The sequence below is a fragment of the Mya arenaria genome, chromosome 3 (genome assembly GCF_026914265.1).
Source record: "Mya arenaria isolate MELC-2E11 chromosome 3, ASM2691426v1".
NCBI classification, from domain to species: domain Eukaryota; kingdom Metazoa; phylum Mollusca; class Bivalvia; order Myida; family Myidae; genus Mya; species Mya arenaria.
The window spans coordinates 6,004,662-6,025,813 of record NC_069124.1 but is presented as its reverse complement, the minus strand read 5'-3'; the positions used below and the strand labels follow the sequence as shown (position 1 = coordinate 6,025,813).

The following is a 21,152-nucleotide window of genomic DNA, read 5'->3' as shown; positions in this document are numbered from 1 at the left end:
CAGTTCGAAGTTGTAGATACCTGGACACAACAAATATCTTGGTATTAATTTATCCAAAACAGACGTTAAACGAATTGTAAGAAGCATTTGATAAGGCATACTCGATAATCACTATTGAAAAATGTTTTGATGAAAGTGATTTCAATTATATTTGGCAAAACCAGTATTACCTTAAACAATCTTTGTTGAATTTGGTAGAATAACAATACATGCAAAATTGGAATACTGATATACACAACTTCTCAAAATGTAGTTATTACTAAATTTACAAAAACAGGGTTTTAAAACCCTGTCTGTCCAGGCTCACAAAACAGAAATGTGTGTAAAAGATGCGTTATTATAAGTTAAATGATCGATGCAAGTTTGTACATATTATATATGTATTAATCTAGTCATTATATAAGTCGAAATCCTGCAAGCAACCCTTAGCCAACAATATTTTAGAGTTTCTTCTCCTCGATACAACTTACAAATAGCATTCTGATCATTATGAACAACTCATTGTATGTGTTACCCATACGGACAGTGATGGCGAAGGTGACACATTATCTCGTGCCAGCAAATGATGCAGTATATCCTGAAAACAAAACCGGATCTTCCAAAATTCCGATCATAACGGAAAATTCGTGTATGTACACGCAATAACGCCTTCTTTCAGCATAGACGCGACATAGAATAAAACATACGGTTATAATTTATATCGTTAAAGCTTAAAGAAACGTAGTAGTAATATAAAGTAAAGTGCGTATTTTAAGTGACTGATATTCCATGGTTTGATTTAATTGAGTAGGATAAAAATCACAAAGAATTTGCGAAGGAATTCACGAGCATGCTTATACTATCTTTAGATGTTCATGTTTATTTCTTTAACAGTTACATGACTATACTCACAAAACGTGCCAGACCGAAAGCCTTTCAACGCTTTAACCGTTTTTATTCCAATCATATAAACAGTTTTCACTCTGCATATTTGTATATATATATATATTTTACATATTTGTACAGTTAGTTTTGAAGTTAAAGGAGGTATACATGTTTCTATATCTTTTATATAGGTAGAGAAAAAGGGTTATACAAATTTTACTATAATTATAAATCATTTTTCACCCAACATAATTTGAAAAAAAATGACAACAAGAAGATTTTCAAAACTTGTCCATATAGTCATATAGTGAAAACTAGCCACTGCCCTTGGGAGTAAAAGTTATTTTATAAACCAAAATCACTCGAAAATTAGATAATAGGCCACCCAAGGAACATTTGTGTAAAAGTATTTAAAAACTGGCCTGCGGTTTCTGAGGGGAAAAAAATAGTGTGTTTTTCTTTCCTTTTGGTTGCCATGGTAACCAGAGGACTAAATGGAACCATTTTATTTTAAAGAAACTGAAAGAGGACCATCCAGGGAACATTACTGTGAAAATTGGTCTCAATTATAGTGTAGAGGTTTAAAACTAACGGTAGAAGTTTTTTGAAGAAAAATGTTGACGACAGACGACGACGGACAGTCCCCTTTCACAACAGCTCACCCATACTTGAGCTTTTCGTGCATAGGTGAGCTTTAAAATATACAAATGCTGTCAAATATCCTTTGAAAATAAAACAAATTGGATAGAATAAATACGAACAGTCTATTATATATGAAGAAGTATCAGGCAGCAGAAAAAAGGTTTTAAAGAATTAACTCTTAACGAAAAGAAAACTATTGGATAAACAGACTCTAAAAATAGTTAAACATATTTGTTACACATGATTCTGAAATGAAAATAAGTATTCGATACGCAAAGTGGAGGGTGTCACTAAAACATGTACTGTAATTAAAGGAAACTTCGCACTGGCCGGTTTGAACATAACCGTTTTGACTAGAATCAGTTTGCGTGGGTTATGTTTCCTTTGAAAATGGCGGCTGATGGAGGTTCCGAACTTCCTCAACTTCCAAAACGCCCCACAATAATACGACCAGGGAAATCCAAAGGCATATTTTCATATTTTTGTTCCCTTTTATCAATTAATTGTTCATTAATTCCGTATAAACATGTAAGTCGGTTATAAAAGCTCATCAGAGCTTATGTTGTCTGTATATCTGTCTTGCCGACTTTAAATAAATCTTATCTTAAGCTTTCATTTAAGGCTTCCAATATTTTCACAATTAAACACTCACACTGTTGAACTTGAAGATTAAGAAAACACATACGTAAACTACCACCTCCCCTTCCAAAAGTTATTTTTTCTGCAAATGTCACACCCCCTCCATTTTGGTACACTTAAGTTTCTAGGAATATTTTTGTGATATGCCAATGCTCGAAATAAGGCCGAAAAAAACTAAATGTTAGGCTTTATTTTACTTATTTTACTTATTTTTATTTGGCTGTACTGTATATAAGAACGTTATTGTCATCATTTTAGAAAATGATGTTAAAGTTATCTTCTATTTAAAAGTTTTAAACTACATATTAAAACACAATTATTATTTTTATATAAAATATTTTAAATCCCAGCAGTGGTAAATTTCTTGAGGGCCTACTCACATTTTGATTTTATTATTTATATAAAAACGCTTGTTAAAGAAATTGATGTCTAATATTACAATAAGAATTTGGGATTATTTATCCGAAAGTCTGATCTTCCATATTCTCCTATCTTTCGTCCAACATCAAGTCTATGAACTGCTGGTAGATGTTAATATTATTAAATGAAATGATGATCAAGTATTGCCAAAAGTTTTTCGTAAAAGACTGAGGGGGGTGATTTTATTTGATTATTGCTATGTGTTGACTGTTGATGTTCTCTAAAAACAGAGGACAAAGGATAACAGTATAAATTACTTAGTAGTGAGCTAAAAGTAAACTTATCATTGAAAAATTAAATCTTATAAAATACCAACAAAACACATCAAAAGATTTTGCATACATTTTTTATTGATTTTTAAGTACATATGCAAACATCAAACTGCAGCTTCTTATTCCATTTAACCTCTTAACTTAAACTTTATTTATTTATTTTAATTGCATAAACGAAAACTGATGTAAATGTTTTTTATCATTTTATTTTGGATGAAGTATGTACTGAGTCAGAAAGATTTATGGGGAAATAAAGACATGTGTTTAAAAAAGGTATTGCTTTACACTAATATGTGAAATAAATTATGGACAAAAACCATTATAGGTAAAGTTATTAAGGCCATAAAAGCCAGGGTGTCCTCTGGCAATCACCATTGACACCGAAAGCCTGTTTATAATATTTTGTTGATACATATTAAACATATGTTCTTTGCTCAACAAACCCGTTCAAATGATAACAAAGTTCAAATGATAACAAAGTAAAAGGGGTTCATCCAAAAATCACCTAGTTGTTTATCAGATATCCTAAAAAGCAATGTAAAAATGAAAATAAAAAATGTTGTTTTTTCTCACTCTCAGGTGAAGATGAAGGAATAAGGGTGCCAGCAAGACCCGCCCCTCCAGTGCCTAAGGCCACTAACACTGAGAATGATAGATCTACAACAGTAGGTAAGGCCGGTCAGGGGTGTACCTGGAGCATTCTGAATTGTACTCCTGAAAAAAAAGCAACAACCAAGTGTATGTTGTGTATCTGAAAGACGCCTAGTTTCAACAATTAGATGTTATTTTAGGGTTTCTACTACTTCAAAAATGTTTCAAATAATCCTTTAAGTTCTATTATTAATTGAAGGATGCCGTGCTAACCGGTTACCATGCAAACTTAATTTTCAAATATTAAATACAGGGCATGCTTAAGGATTTAGCCTTTTGGGAAAGGTAATACGTTTGTTTTATGCCATCCCCTGTTGAAAACTGAAAACATTCTAAAATGGTACATTTAAAGATATAAAATCGATTTATTTTCCTGGTGTTTAAAAAGGCTTGTTTTACATCTTGCTTGAGGCAAACATTGCAATGTTTTTTTCTTAAGGAAGTAAATAAAATGAAATGCTTAATCTTTAATATTTCATTAACTTTCCACAAAAACTCACTGGAATCTTGAGAGATACAAATGTAGTTGTACTTGTACTTTAAGTCTTTTGCATGTTTGAATGTGTCCAAAGTAAAAAAATACACAAAATATTTCCATTGATCATTGTTTTAATGTCAATCGTCGTGAAATGATGAAAACACTTTTAAAGCACAATTTATATCCAGTAACACTTTCAGGATAATTCCCCCAAAAAGTTGGAATGTTATATTTGCAGAATAATTAGTTATGTTCTAGCACTGGTAAAACCCTTATAATCTTTTATTTTCCTAGCCCAATAAGATCAGAGAAGTTTGCCCTTATATAGCAAATTTATAAGAATGTTCCAGAACAAACTGCAAAAATCTTCAAGAACTTTCTTTCAAATTCAAACTCTAGGATCTTGTTTATTCTAAAACTTTGATACAAGATGAAATTCAAAAAAATGCATTGTGAGGATGTTGCTAATATTTCCAGAGAGGCTCAAATCTAGACCCCTGCCACCCAGACCGGGGGAGAGGCCAATTCCTCCGAGACCTATTGGCGGCGTTACCCAAATAAACGACAAACCAGTCCCACCTCCTGTGAAAACAGGCTCAGTAAACAAGTAAGATGCCTTTTATTTTCTTCAGACATAAATAGTTTTCATTATAGACTCTTATATTTTCATGTGATTTTAGTTAACTCCTTGCATGAAAACGTAACATTAACTGATGCATCAAATGTCAAATATTGCTGATTTACTCATAATAAATTCACACGATGTCATGTTTACTTTGATATCATTTATGTTGTAAATTAGTAAAATCAGATTTTTGAGTAAGTGGTCATTCTCTGAAAATTAGACTGTCCCACATGTTTATCATATTTAAGCAAAAGCAGTTTTATTTTTTCAGTGATGTCATTAATTGTTTTCAGATCAGGTGTATAATTATAAATATTAGAATTTCAATAAACATTATATTGCCTTTCTTGTATATACCAACATCTGACTTTAACAGGAGGCCTGAAATTACCATCCTTAGTGCAAAGCCAATGAATGAAGTTGGATTTAGGGATGCAAAGCCATCAGTGCCTAAACCAGGCTCAAGTGATGTGCCTTCTAAACATACTGAAAACATTGACCATGTGAATGGAAAGGTCTCTACTCCTGCCATTAAGCCTCCGCCACAAGTGCCTAAAGCAGCTCCACGTGGATTTCAAACAGACTTGAGCGAAGCTGTTGAACCAGGGCCGCTGAAACCCAAGGGACCACCCCCTCCGAATCCTAGACCAACTGTGATAAAACAAGAACCACCTACTGGGGACTTAATCCAGCTAGATGATGTAGACAATGGCTCTGTTCCATTAAGACCTACTTCAGTTATCGGTCTTAAACCACTGAGACCTGTCAGTGAGCCACCATCTTCTGTGCCTTCTAGGAAACCCCCATCAACGCCTTTAAGACCCCCGACTTCACCAAGAAAGCTTGATAACAATATGCAGAATACAACGAACACAAATTCATTAGTGGATAGCCTTACTCCTAAATTAGATCATGAGGAGAAAAATACAAGTGCTCAAACTGGTGAAAATACATATTCTGTGATAAATAAACCCAAAAGACCAACAATAATAAGGCCAGGAAAAACTGACACGAGTCCAGTTTTGAAATCAGGCAGCAGTGAAAAAGACACACAAGTGCAATCTGTAAAACCTAGTCTTAATCCCAGTTACCACCTAGGAGGTATGATGAGCAAGAGATCAATAATAAACCAGAATTTCTCAGGAAACAACTGAAATCCACAGTTGAACAAACTGGTGAAGCTGTTGTAAGTGATACCATTGGTGACACTGTAAACAAGCCTAAAGGATTGGCTGGGCCACCTCCCCCAGCTAAGCCTAAGCCAACAACTCTTCCTAAACCTGCTGTTGCAGCTAAACCATCAGTATCAGCCAAGCCTACTATCATAAAACCATTACTTCCATCTAGATCTGATCTTGAACAAGATAAACCTGTTGCTGCTAATGATTATATAGCTGATAACAGTAAAGCTGATGAATTTAGGTCAAAGGTTAATCAAAATGCAGATTCAGGGACAGTGAAGCCTTTGTCACATAAACGGCCAACAATCATCAGACCGACTAGAGTGGTTGGTTCAGGTAGTCTTGAAAACATAAACAATAGTGCAGACAAACAAGCAGAAACAAAGTCTAAAGATGATACCTTTAGTGCTAGTCATGAACAAACTTTGCAACCAAGACTATTACCAGCCAAAAGGCCAGCTTCTATGGTGAACATCCCAAAGAATCTTGAACTTGAACTAGCAAATAACAATCTTCCTAAAGCAAACACAGCAAGGTCTTCAGAGAATGTTTCTAGTACTGGTGAAAACTTTACAGCAATGAGTCTGCCGAAACCTTCTCCTAGACCAGCAGCTAGAAGCCGACCAGCTTCAATGATGGTACAACCAGTGTCTAAACCACCACCTCCATCTCTCGGCCCTAGTTTGGATGACTCCAGTGTGAAGATGAAATCCCAAGGTCCACCTAGCAGACCTGCATTTAAACCATCAAGACCTGCACCCCATATTAAACAAACACATGATAGTACAGAACAATCTACTGAAAAGTCCCAAGATGCACCAGACAGGAAGCCTTTCCACCAACGTATTGGAGTGTCTGTGATGCCTCGTCCACCAGCTCCAGCTAGGCAGCAGAAAGCTGAAGACACAGACTCATCGGAGGAGGAAGAGTTCTTCAATGCTCAGGAGAAACCTGACAGACCTCCAGGTATTTACAACTTACATTTTTTTTTCAGATCTTAAAAGTAAAGCTTATATGTATGTCCTCATAGACGGGCATACCCTAATGATGTGCAGAGATTTTTTACTCGTTTTTTCAGCGTATTTTCTTTGAATCAGGGACCCAGACATTCTCAACTTCATTTGAATTGAGCTTATTACTCTTTCATAGATACACATGTATCATCTGTTACAATTGGTATACAGTCTTCATTTGGTATATACATGCTGTTTTAATATTTTTAGGTTACATTACAGCTACCAATATTGTTAACATGCAAGGGGTCTTAAAATTACATGGGCAGTGCTTGTCTATTGGGTCATGTACACAAAAGAGTAAGTTACACACTGCTGCAGATGAAAATACAAACCGAGTTCTGGCTATAACACTAACTATTGATATCACAGTCTCAGGCCTTTTTCTATAGTTCCCACAAGAATATGAAAGTCTTTTTACTTGCAATGGTTCATTCAACATCCTAATGAGTTGTCTGATGTAAAGTTTTGGGGATTATTGAATTCAGACAATGTTGTTTTTCATCACGTTCAGAGATCAGTATGCAATATTAACTGACATGATTCATTGAAATACTGTTATTGTTATACTCACACAGATTGATATTTCAGCCATTTTAGGTCTATTGAAACAGGGAGAGAGTCTAATATTTTAATAATTTCCTCATTTGTAACAGCCAGCACAGCAGGGTTATTAAAATGTAAAATTTCACAATTTTTTATCAAAATGGTATATTTTGCAATGCAAATTTTCCTAAAATGTTTAGGGTCTTTCCCCAAAATGGGCAGAAAAAGCCTAACAGTACTTACCATTCTATATCACTGCAGGCATTTTCTGTACATGATGCTTAAATGTTACATTGTGATGTCATCAATCTATAATGATAACACTGTTATCATATTCTCTAAATCAATTCATTTTATATGATAGTTTTCATTTTATAGTACATTTCCTTTATCTTTAGGTCCGAATCCAAATCGCCCAGCTCCAGCTAAACCCAGCCCTCCCTCACCAAAGAAAGCTGACAAAGGCTCACCAGGCAAGCATTACTGTACTATGCATACATATCAATAGTCCTTTACTGATAAGTGTTCTCCGACATTCATCATTGTAATTAGTACTCAGAAAAGAACAAGGTATTATAGTTTGCTTAAACTGAAGATGGTTTACGGTATATCATAACTTTCACATTCTTTACAAGATTGATTTAGCAATGACTTATTACTTAGATACTTTACCTCACAGAGACTAGAGAAGTACAGAAGCGCCCCCCAAGGCCAGGTGACAGGCCAAGCCAACCTCCTTCTTCACCTTCAAAGGGGTAAGCCTCAGTTGCAACACTATTTGTATTATGCTCAATTTTTCTTATAGATTATTAGCTCAGAACAGATAAGAGTACAGTGTTTTTTCCACTATTAAGAGAATGGTGGTGGGGCTCTTTGATAGGGGAAAAATAGTGTCATTTTGGAAAAAGGGTTAAAATACAAGCATGATTCATGTAATGTTCAACATGTTTCAAACCTTTTATTCAATAATGCTATCAACATTTTCATGAATTGCTACAGAGAGGTTAATGCTCTTAAAATTTTTTTAAAGGGGATTTTTGTTTGACATGGGTTGGGGAAAAATGTATACCGGTACTGATAGGAGGGGAATGGGCCTAATTTCGACCCTAAAAAGGACGGAAAAACCCCACTTAGATAAAGGATCTATCTTGTTTTGTTTATTCACATTTTTGTAGAAAAATATTGACATGAAGTGGAGGTTTTGAGCTTGTAGAAGTGTAGATTTGGATTATAACTTCAAATCTGAATTCAATGCACTGATAATAATTATATCTTCTTTTCATTAGTGAGATTGCATCTAAGACCAAGCCACCACGGAGTCGTGCCCCCAATGTGAAGGAAGCAAGGCCTGCCTTACCCTCCCGACCAGGCCCAGGTCACCCCCTGTACTTCCACATGATGCAGACACCACATGCCATTGCTCTCCATGACTACACTGCACAGGCTGCGGACGAACTCAGCTTTATGGTAATGCTTTCTTTTGATGGCCTTTATGGGGAAATTCTACCCAGTATTCCTGAATTCTAATTTGTGAATCCCAAAACATTTTAAACTTATCTTTAAAATAAAAATATTTAAATATGTTTCAGTTTGGTTATATTCATGCAATTTGAGAAATTAATCCCTGAGGCACTAGCCATCACAGTAAAGATAGCCCAAGGTATGGCTTTTGTCTGAACCTGGGTTTAAATGTTCACTTTCCAGGCAGGTGATGTGGTACTGCTGTCTCTGGGTGTTGATGACGACTGGCTTGCTGGCAGTGTGGATGAGAAGGAAGGGATCTTCCCACGGGCATTTGTCAAGGTCAAGATGCCTTTGTCTGGAGAGGTTAGCATATATACTCAATTGGTTTCTAAATGCTTCTTACTGTTTTGTTATCTTTTCTTGACTGAAACTCTGACACTAAATAGTGTGTGTTGCTTTCGTTGGAGTTTATACCAAGTAATATCTAATGACTGATATTTCATGAGACAAATTGAAACAAATACATTAATTTTACATAAAGTAGGTCAAAGCATAAACAAAGCCAGAAAATGTAATATACCTATTCTTCTGTATATTGTATATACCAACATTACAGACATTAGATGATGAGGAAGTATCCCAAGATTCCGTAGATCTTTATGAGGACGCAAGCCCAGAGAAACCTGATACTCTTGGTGTGGGACCACGATGTCGGGCGAGGTTTGACTTTGATGGGGATGGACCTGATGACCTTGTGTTTGAAGATGGTGATGTAATCAGGTACTGTAAAATGTTGTTTTTTTGTTTTGATTTAAAGCTTGGTTTTCGTAATACATGTATGCATTGTCATAGTTTGCCTCCAAGATTACCCTGGTTTTGAGAGGAGAGATTACTTGCATATGTTTTGACATGTTATCAGGGTTCCGTGTGAAAGAAATGTCAAATGTAAAATTGATACAATTGTTATACTATATAATAATGATCTTATCAGTTGTGCTTGAACTAGAATATGTGATGTAAAATTGATTTATGAATGATGTGATTAGTGCTTCACCGTAAATTTTTGGGTTAAACCGCTTTACACCATTTTGAACCATTATGTAGGTTGTTAGAGAGAGTAGGTCCAGAGTGGCTAAGAGGGGAGTTGAATGGCAAAAATGGGTTGTTTCCCCTGGCATTCGTGGAGACGATTGAGGATTTGCCATCACAGGGGGATACCAAGACAGACTCTGGGAACATGGTCAAGGCGGTGTTTGACTTTGATGGTGAACATGGGGAACTCTGCTTCCAGGTGAGGAAGATATTTTTGTATCAAAATATTGTTATTTGAGATTAAATATTTTGCAATAATAAAATGGTATGGTACAATTTTTTTCAAAAACAAAAAGAATCCATTCTAAAGTAGTATTCTTTGATGATTATATTTCATAATGCCTATGTATAAAACTAACCTGCTTTTCCATTGAATATACTGATAGACTTAGGAAAATAAGAAGTTGAAAATGCAAAAAATAAATAGAATGTTAACCCTTAGAGATGAATGACTTGAGATACGCTGTACCTCAGGCTAGTGATAGAGATTGAATGACCTTGAGTTGCATTGTACCTCAGGCTGGTGATAGTGTGAAGGTCACCCATATTGTCAACGAGGAGTGGCTGTTTGGGGAGAAGGGGCCACACAAGGGTCAGTTTCCTGTGCAGTTTGTGGACTATGTGCCCCCTGGGCTACCTCCCCTTGACCCACATCACAATAGCAACCAGGGGCTTCCGACAGGGGAACAGTCGTTAGATAGGATACCTCATTCTCTGGCCACATGGGATGACGAACCAGATAAGGTACATGTTTATTGTTCAATGTTGTGCTGCAATTATTATAATTCTATAATAAAACTACATCCAGTTTCTCAATTTTACTCTGTTTATTTTATGACATTGTTCAACATACCAAAAATAAGATGCTAGATGCTACATATAAAAACTAGTTTTATTCTTATGTGTACAAACAAACTATTGCTCTTTTAAGGCTTAACCTTTCTTAAAATTTTGAGCTTGTGAAGAAGTAAATGTCTAAGGTATAGGAAGCGTGAGCTGGCATATACTTATTTGGAAACTGATGCACATGATAGTATCAAATTTTAATTATTTCTCCTTTTATTTCATAGTCACCATCTCCAAGACAAACACTTTCAAAAGCTTCAAACCCTAATCCAACAACTGCTCACTCTGACAATACAACCACCCGAATAACCAAAACACCAAGTCCACAACATACAGGCACCATACAGCACTGTGTGGCCCTGTATGACTACTCCGCACAGACCCCTGATGACTTGGAGTTCAGCACAGGAGACCATATCGAAATTGTGGAACAAGTTGGGGAGGAGTGGGCAAAGGGCCGCATAGGGGAGAGGGTTGGTTTGTTCCCCATGGCCTTTGTGGAAATACAGGCAGGAGGGGCTAATTCAGGTATGTGAATTAGAAAGTTTTAATAGTTGGCTGCATTTGGTACTTAAATATTTATGTCCCCCACCCCATGCTATGCAAGAGGAGGCATATAGTATTTAACAAAAATTTCTGTTTTATGAAACTTGGGTAAAATGTTAATCACATTTACAAGACAGTCATAACCCACACTGCAAGCGAAGCAACTCAAGATCAATGTCACAGTTAAAGGTCAAAGGTTTGAGCCATATGTTTTATATTCGCTCCTTACCTCCTGAATCTGATAAAAAAAATCATGAAACTTTGGTTATATCTTTACCTCATTGACACAACACCCACAATCAGCTCTAAAGGTCCTACGGAACAGAGTGAGACAAACATGGAGGGAGACATCTGTTTTTGTTTCCAAAAATAACCATCTAGTTTTAGGTTGTTTTGTATTTTAGAGAAAGCACATGCAATGTCTTCTTTATGTTAAGGTCATCATTTCTGACATAACTTTTAATTTATGCATTTAAGCAATTGTATTTGTAGCAGAATAGGAAAAAAAAATCTTCATTATGTGAAGGGGGTTCTACTTAATGAAGAACAGATGAAGTAGTGAATACCTTCTCTTGCTGTAGAAAGTTTGCGTTAATTTTGATGTTTCAGGTCCCAATTTTGCTTAATAAAATTCATGAATGATAGTTATAACTTAAGTTAACTAGAGAATATATCTTACATTTTAGGTACTATATCCTCAAAGACAAGTCTACACACTTCCCCATCTGAGACTGAGGGAACCCCAGGTTTGGCATTGTATGAGTTTCTAGGAGAGGAGCAAAACGAACTGACATTTCATGAGGGGGACACAGTTCTAGTCCAGGGACCTGTAGATGGCGCTCCAGAGTGGAGCTGGGGGGTGGTTGATGGCAAGAGGGGCATGTTTCCTTCTGCATATGTCCAGCTTTAGCCATGAAATAGGGAGGTTTTTCAGCTCTCTGGATCACATAACCTGAATCTAGCTGTACTCATAAGCAGGTGCAAAATGGCTGCTGTAAGGTATGGATTGCTATGTAAGGAGGGATTGAAGTCCATGTTTATTTCATTTATCATCTTGATCCTGTTGTGAGATTTGCTTGTTTATGTATTAAGCAATACTCAGTAAACAGATGTCAATTTAAACAAATTTAATGTTAACCTTCTACTCAAGTTTCTCATTTGCCATTTAGTCTTCCATTTACAATACTGTTATTTGTTTTATTTTGCTGTTATGGATTTGACTGTGTAACTATTTATAATGATTTTTTTTGTATGATAATCGTGCCATTGTGATCAATATTTTTCTTATAGTTTAGCTTAATAACAGTTGATGTTAGTTTGTCTTGAGTGCCTATATTTTTGGAGAATCCAATGCCACTGAGCCACCCAACTTGATTACAATGCATATTGGCTTAATTTCTGAAATTATTTTGATAATTGGCAAAATGCCCTAGGTACTCCAGAGTTATGGCTCTTGAATTAGCACTTTCATCATTACCACTATCTTTTTTTTGGCCTAAATAAATGTGTAGGTTTTTACTAAAATCAGTTCTCGTGTATATGTCATTAAAAACATAATGTAGTGTTAGGCTTTGAATTGTTTCTGTTTTTTTGTTTTTGTTTTTTTTATTCGTGTCATTGTTGAGTGTAGAATACCCTGTCTTGCTGTGATCTTGATACTATTGTGATGGCATTAAGTAATTCCTAAAAATTTAAAAATAATTTGATCTTGGTTTTGTGTGTAAACAACAAACTCTCATCATTGAAGTATTTTTTTGGAAACTATTTTGTTTTAATTTAGTTTACATTTAAATTTAAAATGTGGTAATTTTATGTGATAGATCTTTAGGTTAGACTCAAATAAGATTCTTTTATACATAGTTTTTTCTATTAGGCCAATATAAATTAATTACTAGATTTTCATCCCCCTTTTTTTAATGGGGGCATGGGGTGACATTTTCTTTGTGTGTTTTACCGTTGAATATGTGTTCATGCTCTTTCTAATTTAATACGGGACTGTATACTTGTGTTTCTAGATGAACTACAAACATGATTTAATTCTCCCTTTTTACATGTAAATGTTATACTTCAACACTATAGATATAATTAAACAACATGCCTGGACAATACCGGACAAATACGCAAATGTAGACCCTAGTTTAATATTTTTATTTGAGTATATATATTTTAAGGGGCAGCAAAACAAAGGAGCAATTCAGCAGGGATGAAAATCTAGCAAATAATTTATTTTATAGTCTCCTTAAATTGACGAGAGATTGTCTATTTTGTTATCATGTGTAATGATTATGATGCTATTGTCTGTGATGAGTACAGATTTTATGTGACTATTTTATCAGTTTATATTGTTAGCGTGGTCTGACAATCATTTGTGCAATATTTTATCATGTGTATTTGTATAGTCTGTAATGTTTAAGTGTGAAGGGAGACATCCAAACTGTGTGTTCATGTAGTCATAATGCCAAAAACTGTTTAGGCCCAAAAAACGTTAGATTATTAGACATTGACATAATTGGTTAAGTACTGGAAAGAATATAGTTTTCAGATTCAGACTATATCCTTGCTATACACTGTGCAATTCTTTAATAACCTGGTACATATTTTACGCATATATAGGCGATATGTTGCAGGCAAGACCCATATCCCCCCATCCCCCCTTGGTCATAACTAACAAACTTTTAGAAATAATATGGAAGTTATTACACATGGTCACTTTTATGACAATATGCATGTGTGTACAGCAAGTCACAAGCTCACAGAAGTTGCTTAAATATTGATAAAATGAAAAAAATGAACGAGCGTTAGTTTCCTTGTCGTGTGGTGCTTTTTTTCCACCTTCTTTATGCTCACTATTTCAATAATGGAAAAAATAATGATAATAATAATTTGAAGTTTTTTTCCTTATGCAAATAGATCATCGATCTTGGGCACTGGCAGTACAACATCTACTACATTTTGATGCGTTGAAGAACCAGTAATGTAGAATTGTAAAATTTGAAACTCAAAACTTTCCAGGGCTCATTGGTATAACATGTGGACAATCTAATAAATATAATTAAAGACATGTAACAAACAATTAAAAGACATAATTGCATGGTGCAAGATTGACACGAAATCGAGATGCATAATCACTCTAGACTGCACCATAGTGTTTTAGAGAAGAATGATAGAATGAATGTCAAACAAAATTATATACAAGATGTTACTTAAAGAAAATAAGGAAAAAACAGAAAACATTTTTGAAGAAAAAAAAGGAAATAAGAATATATTTCATGTTCTACTGATGACACAGAGTTATGTCCATATTTCAGAATGAAATTAGAAATACTTTTCTCTTCTTTGCTAAAAGAAGGCCTGACGGCTAAACAATTTCATATGTTTCAGGGCTTGAATTTAACTTTTTTTTAAACTCACAAATTTTTGCGAGTGCTTAAATTTTCAACTCGCAAAACCAGACACTCACTCGCATTTTTTTTCAGGCAAACCATTGTGTTTGCTAGGAAAATATATATATTGTATGGAAAACAATGGTTAAAGGTATAGTGTAACTGTTTTAATGAATGATCTTGTAAATTTTCATTATTGATTAAACGATATCATTATAAATGTAACACTGACAATACGTTCTGAGGAAGCCTGATCAGGCCAGTATTGGTCTGTTTAATGTTCAACTTCCTCTTCCACATTGAAACAGTTTTAACGGACGGATTATTTCATTTTGGATTCTTTTTTGGAACTGATTGATCATTGCCATCAGCCGTCGGCAATTTTAAAATGAACATGCGTATTTGTTTGCTTGTCATCATTTTATAGACTGTATCTCAATACGATTATCACTAAAAATAGCCGCCAAAAGTTTAAACGAAAGACCAGTCTACAAAAATACAGAGTAACGAGTACCTGCCACATTGTAACGAGAACCTGCCTGTGCGCATAATGTTAGTCTACATCATCAGTTTCTGTGTGATTATCGGAAAACGAAAGTAGGTATTTTTAAAATTAATTTTATATCTGTTGTGCAGGAATTGATCACCGATTATTTTCATATCTATTTCAATGATTGCATATTTTCTGCAAATATTGAACTCGCAAATTTTTGCGAGTGTCTTTAAATTCAACTCGCATTTTCAAATTTTGGCTCGCATTTTGCGAGCGTGCGAGTGCTAATTTCGAGCCCTGATGTTTGCCATCACCTTTTGAATTGTGGAGGACCTGTTTCTGGTCAAATTAGATCATTTATTGGTCCAAGAGAAGATCTTCCTTTTCACCCTGCGACTAGACAGGAGACGATGTTGATTGTCTTATGGACATGTCTCCAGAACAGTCTTTCCAAATTGACCCTCTTGTCGTACGTTTGGAATCTGTTTGTTTTCCTCTTTATTGTACAGATTGTTGTTGTATTTGTCTCTCGAGATTTTCGAGGGATTGGAGGTGATGATGACCTTAAAGGGTGAATGCCCCCCATCTTTCAGTTTCCTCTTGTATGTGTTGGTCTGTTCGGGTTGTTCTGAGTTCACCATTTCCCTAATGCTACCAAAATTCAATAACTGGGCGTTTGTGTAAATGAGGCCAAAACCAAGGATTTGGCGTGTTTGCTTGCCTTTGAACATAGTGTAAGGGTAGCTTTTTGGGCCTCTGTATTAAGATTCCATGATGTGGTCCCCTTCATCTAACTCTTCAGTAAGCTCACCTGTACTACAGATAAACAGAAAACGGTATACTTAAAGAAAACAAATCATTGTCTTTGATCTTAATTTTTTGTTTTTTATATTTACAAAAACGATTTAATTTCTTTAACATGAGTCATGAATGTAAGCTGATGGCATGATCAATAAACATGGCACTGAACAGCCCCTGTTTTTGAAAAGCCATATTACTTGTTATGCGTGTGTTATGTGTGTGTTACTGATTACTTGTTGGCAGTATTCGGACAAACATCAACTAAATAGTAGTTGCTTTATTACCCTTTGGACCCCTTCCTTCTTTACAACAGGTCTGCTTGTCTCTGGAACTTCAGGCTCCATGATGGCAGTTTTAATATGCCTCCCAAACAACTAAGGCACTGACCTGTCGAGAAGGGCAGGTTCATATGTAAGCCTAAATCTCGAGTTAGTCCTCGTTGTTAGCGTAAAACAATCCCAATCTAAATGTTGAGGGCAAACCAACTGTGCAGAAGCTGTTGAGTTTTTGGAAGAGCCTTTCCATGCACCGCCCTTAGAACATTTACCGCCAGTGAATTGGATGCTCTTAACCCACTTTCTACTTAAATCATCGCCTTTAGGAAAGCAATGGAGGCTTACATTATTCCCTCATTTGTTACTGCATCCTCTGACACAGCAACGAGAGCCACTCATAACAAAAACTTTGTATTCTTCACTAAATCTAACGATCCCCTGCTTTGTGAAGTAAACTGATGGAGGACATTGAGTGATGTCATATTACGGAATTGACCGAAGGTTGGCGAGGCTAATCAATACGCCTGTCAAGGCAAAAGGTGTGATAAGCGCTTGTGATTAATCGAGTTTAACATCGTAATGTAAGAGTTTTGACAAATTTTTCTTCGAGTTTCATATTTAAGCATTGTTTTATTAATATCAATTTATCAATCAATTTAACCTTTAAGACATAGAAAGGAATTGTTATAAGAGATCTGAGGCCACTGCTAGAAATACGATATCAAAGAAATTGAAATTCATGGCTCACGTTTTCAAGGTGTAACAATGAGTAACACTCTTTCCAAAATGACTCTCTTGTTGGACACAACCCTATACTGTTTGTTTTCCTCTTTGTTGTACAGATTGTTCTTGTATTTGTCTCTATATATATAAGCTTATGACTGACACAGACAGGATGACGGACAGTTAAAGCCTATTACTGACACAGACTGGATGACAGACAGTGAAAGCCTATTACTGACACAGACTGGATGACAGACAGTGAAAGCCTATGACTGACACAGACAGGATGACGGACAGTTGAAGCCTATTACTGACACAGACTGGATGACAGACAGTGAAAGCCTATTACTGACACAGACTGGATGACAGACAGTGAAAGCCTATGACTGACACAGACTGGATGACGGACAGTTAAAGCCTATGACTGACACAGACTAAATGTCTCCCTGCTGATAAGCCTGATGCTAAAATGAGGTATTTTGTACAATGTATTGTATTTGTGTTGTTTTGAAAAAAAAAAAGCTTTGTATGTTTAATTGATATGATTATAATGGTAATAATTGAATGTTATTCCAATTGCATACATTTTTTTACATGTTAGAAAATTTATGTTATCTGTCAAGACAAAAATATAACCCTTACCCTTATTGTATTTTTGTTCATTTTATTTTGATGTTTATTATAATTAAAAAAAAAAATCTCTTCATCGAAAGTTGTTTTGATCACATATCTTTAAAATTTTGTGAAGTCTAATATAATTTGAATTGATATTATGATAAGATTGTGATATTAAATTAAAAATGTTTTTTTTATGCCCCCGAAGGTGGGCATATTAAAATCGCACCGTCCGTCCGGCTCTGTAACTTTCCCTTGTATGGACAGATTTTAAAATAACTTGCCACATGTGTTCCACATACCAAGACGACGTGTGGCGTGCAAGACTCGTGTCCCTACCTCAAAGGTCAAGGTCACACTTAGTGTTTATTCACAATGGAGTGCTGCATATAAGGACATAGAGTATAGGTTGTCGTGTCCGGGCTGTAACTTTCTCTTGTATGGACAGATTTTAAAATAACTTGCCACATGTGTACCACATACCAAGACGACGTGTCGCCTGCAAGACCCGTGTCCCTACCTCAAAGGTCAAGGTCACACTTAGTGTTTATTCACAATAGAGTGCTGCATATAAGGACATAGAGTATAGGTTGTCGTGTCCGGGCTGTAACTTTCTCTTGAATGGTACGATTTTAAAATAACTTGCCACATGTGTTCCACATACCAAGACGATGTGTCGCCTGCAAGACCCGTGTCCCTACCTCAAAGGTCAAGGTCACACTTAGTGTTTATTCACAATGGAGTGCTGCATATAAGGAGATAGAGTATAGGTTGTCGTGTCCGGGCTGTTACTTTCTCTTTTATGGACAGATTTTAAAATAACTTGCCACATGTGTTCCACATACCAAGACGACGTGTCGCGTGCAAGACCCGTGTCCCTACCTCAAAGGTCAAGGTCACACTTAGTGTTTATTTACAATGGAGTGCTGCATATAAGGACATAGAGTATAGGTTGTCCTGTCTGGGCTGTAACTTTCCCTTGTATGGACAGATTTTAAAATAACTTGCCACATGTGTTCCATATACCAAGATGACGTGTCGCGTGCAAAACCCGTGTCCCTACCTCAAAGGTCAAGGTCACACTTAGTGTTTATTCACAATGGAGTGCTGCATATAAGGACATAGAGTATAGGTTGTCGTGTCCGGGCTGTAACTTTCCCTTGTATGGACAGATTTTAAAATAACTTGCCACATGTGTTCCACATACCAAGACGACGTGTCCCGTGCAAGACCCGTGTCCCTACCTCAAAGGTCAAGGTCACACTTAGTGTTTTTTCACAATGGAGTGCTGCATACAAGGACATAGGGTATAGGTTGTCGTGTCCGGGCTGTAACTTTCCCTTGTAAGGACAGATTTTAAAATAACTTGCTACATGTGTTCCACATACGAAGACGACGTGTCCTGTGCAAGACCCATGTCCCTACCTCTAAGGTGAAAGATACACTAAGTGTTTATTCACAAGGGAATTCTGAATATAAGGACATAACAGTGTAGGTTGTCAAGTATGGGTGGTATTTTTTTATGTTCAGAGGAAATTTAAAATAACTTGCCATATGTATTTGACACATAAAGGCAAGATCAACTTTTCATGTACTGACCTTGTTCGTAGGTCAATGTCACATTCGGGGGCATTCGTCACATACTGTGACAGCTCTTGTTTATTTCTGAAATGTACTTTCTAGTTCTACACACATTTTCTTAATTGTAAAGAAACTGACCAATTTGTACATTTCCCTTTTTGTACAACTTTAAAATGCTGTAATTGTGATACAGGTTGCATTTAGTTTTTTTATACATAAAGTCATGTTTATTTTATTTATTCTCTCATTATATGTTGTGTATGTATTTGAAACCGGTAAATTTTCATAAATTACTTTCAACACCCTTTCTTTAACGACCATTTATGATTTATGTCTAGTCATTATTATCACAATTAACACATATAGAATATTTTTGTATCAATGTTACATTTCTGAAGTACTAAATAATCACTGTGTTGATTCATGCATTTTGAAAAATTAACAACGTTTAAATTTAATTACACTATATTTTGTAATAAACTGATAAAATAACATAATTGTTTGTTGTAAACCAAAACATTTATGGCGCTACTATATTCTCGGAATAATGTTTCTGTGCATGCAGAAATATACCGGATATTAAAAAAATTCTCGAAGAAAGGAAGGTTAATTGCTTTGCACATGTTGGTCGGTAGACTAAACCTTGTCTGACTGATTATTATATGCTTAGGCCTAAGTTCGAGGTTGGTCATGACTAGCAGATGACTAATATTGATTTTGAGGTAGTAGATCAATGGTCACAGTTGTGTTGACCTTACACACCAAAAACTTGTATGATTGATAACAAGTCTTTTATTGGTTCTACAGTCATCAAAACTTGGTATGGAGGTTTGTCATAACCAGCAGATGACCCCCTTTTTGTTTTGAGGTCAGTTTGTCAAAGCTCATGGTCGAGGTGACCTTTTTTGAACACAAAGGCTTGTCCATTTGGAATCTACACTATGGTTGTTCCTACCAGGGCTTCTGAAAGTTTGAAACCTCAATCGGTCCGGGTCCCCCCCCCCCCCCCCCCCCCCCCATCTTTTTATGCCCCTGAAAGTGGGCATATTATAATCGCAATGTCCGTGTGTCCAGCTCAATAACTCGTGTCCGGGGTGTAACTTTCTCTTGTATGGACAGATTTTAAAATAACTTGCCACATGTGTTCGACTTACCAAGACGATGTGTGATGTGCAAAACCTGTGTCCCTACCTCTAAGGTCAAGGTCACTCTTAGTGTTTATTCACTATGAATGCTGCATATAGGGATATAGAGTATAGTTTGTCGTGTCAAGGCTGTAACTTTCTCTTGTATGGACAGATTTATGACAAAAACTTGGCACATGTATTTGGCATATAAAGATTGTGTGTTGTATGCAAGATCCACATGAATACATCAAAGGTCAGTGATTGATCTTTAACTTTTAATGTTCTGACCTTGTTCATAGGTCAATGTCACATTCAGGGGCATTCATCACATACTGTGACAGCACTTGTTCTTCTTTTATTTATTTTGTGTATCATTTTTTAAGTATACCTAAAGGTTTATTCACATATGAAGTAAAATCAAACATTTCTTCCATGATTTGAAGGTTCTTGGAAGATAATTATTTTTCTGATCGTATACTAGAGGTATTTTCTGACCAGCCTAGACTCAAACATGATAAGCACGGTAGTTGGTAATCCAGCCTAGAGATAAATGGGATCATAGGGTATTGGCCTGACCGATTTAAATGCAATACATTGCCATGCACCTTTAATCTCTACAAAGCTGGTGCTCTGACGTCACAAAGTGTACCAATTGATCTGCAGCCGACATTCACGACACATTTCAATATATGTGAAAATAATTTAAACTTACGGTGGTTTTTGTTTGTTTAAATTATAGTTGATGAGAACTACATGATGCAAATAAATAACCATTGATAATTGCGAATAAATTAATGTAATGATTATTGAAATGTTTATTGAAACCTGCCATTTAGCCTGTATATATACGCAAAGCTTAATTGTAAGAAAAAAGT

General features: G+C 35.7%; 2 protein-coding genes across 2 annotated transcripts; both read left to right on the top strand.

Moving 5' to 3' along the window:
- Positions 1-1,896: 1,896 nt before the first annotated feature.
- LOC128228392 (uncharacterized) lies at positions 1,897-5,748 on the top strand. The gene is made up of 4 exons (XM_052939688.1): positions 1,897-1,972; positions 3,417-3,506; positions 4,444-4,573; positions 4,968-5,748. The coding sequence occupies exons 1-4, from the start codon at positions 1,897-1,899 to the stop codon at positions 5,743-5,745; spliced, it is 1,074 nt and encodes a 357-aa protein (XP_052795648.1). The 3' UTR covers positions 5,746-5,748.
- LOC128227839 (SH3 domain-containing protein 19-like) lies at positions 5,748-19,634 on the top strand. Its single transcript, XM_052938720.1, has 10 exons — positions 5,748-6,738; positions 7,730-7,804; positions 8,011-8,086; positions 8,618-8,798; positions 9,036-9,158; positions 9,412-9,575; positions 9,900-10,086; positions 10,407-10,631; positions 10,958-11,261; positions 11,966-19,634. Exons 1-10 carry the CDS (start codon positions 6,237-6,239, stop codon positions 12,187-12,189), a joined length of 2,061 nt encoding a protein of 686 aa, XP_052794680.1. The 5' UTR covers positions 5,748-6,236; the 3' UTR covers positions 12,190-19,634.
- Positions 19,635-21,152: the final 1,518 nt, after the last annotated feature.

What these genes read in the sequence shown, in the direction of transcription:
- LOC128228392 (XM_052939688.1), top strand. Translation starts at nt 1,897, where the DNA reads ATGGCGGCTGATGGAGGTTCCGAACTTCCTCAACTTCCAAAACGCCCC. An exon ending in TGATAGATCTACAACAGTAG is followed by an intron (nt 3,507 to 4,443) that starts GTAAGGCCGGTC and finishes TAATATTTCCAG; the next exon opens with AGAGGCTCAAATCTAGACCC. An exon ending in AAAACAGGCTCAGTAAACAA is followed by an intron (nt 4,574 to 4,967) that starts GTAAGATGCCTT and finishes TGACTTTAACAG; the next exon opens with GAGGCCTGAAATTACCATCC.
- LOC128227839 (XM_052938720.1), top strand. Translation starts at nt 6,237, where the DNA reads ATGGTGAACATCCCAAAGAATCTTGAACTTGAACTAGCAAATAACAAT. An exon ending in AGCTGACAAAGGCTCACCAG is followed by an intron (nt 7,805 to 8,010) that starts GCAAGCATTACT and finishes TTTACCTCACAG; the next exon opens with AGACTAGAGAAGTACAGAAG. An exon ending in GGGATGACGAACCAGATAAG is followed by an intron (nt 10,632 to 10,957) that starts GTACATGTTTAT and finishes TTTATTTCATAG; the next exon opens with TCACCATCTCCAAGACAAAC.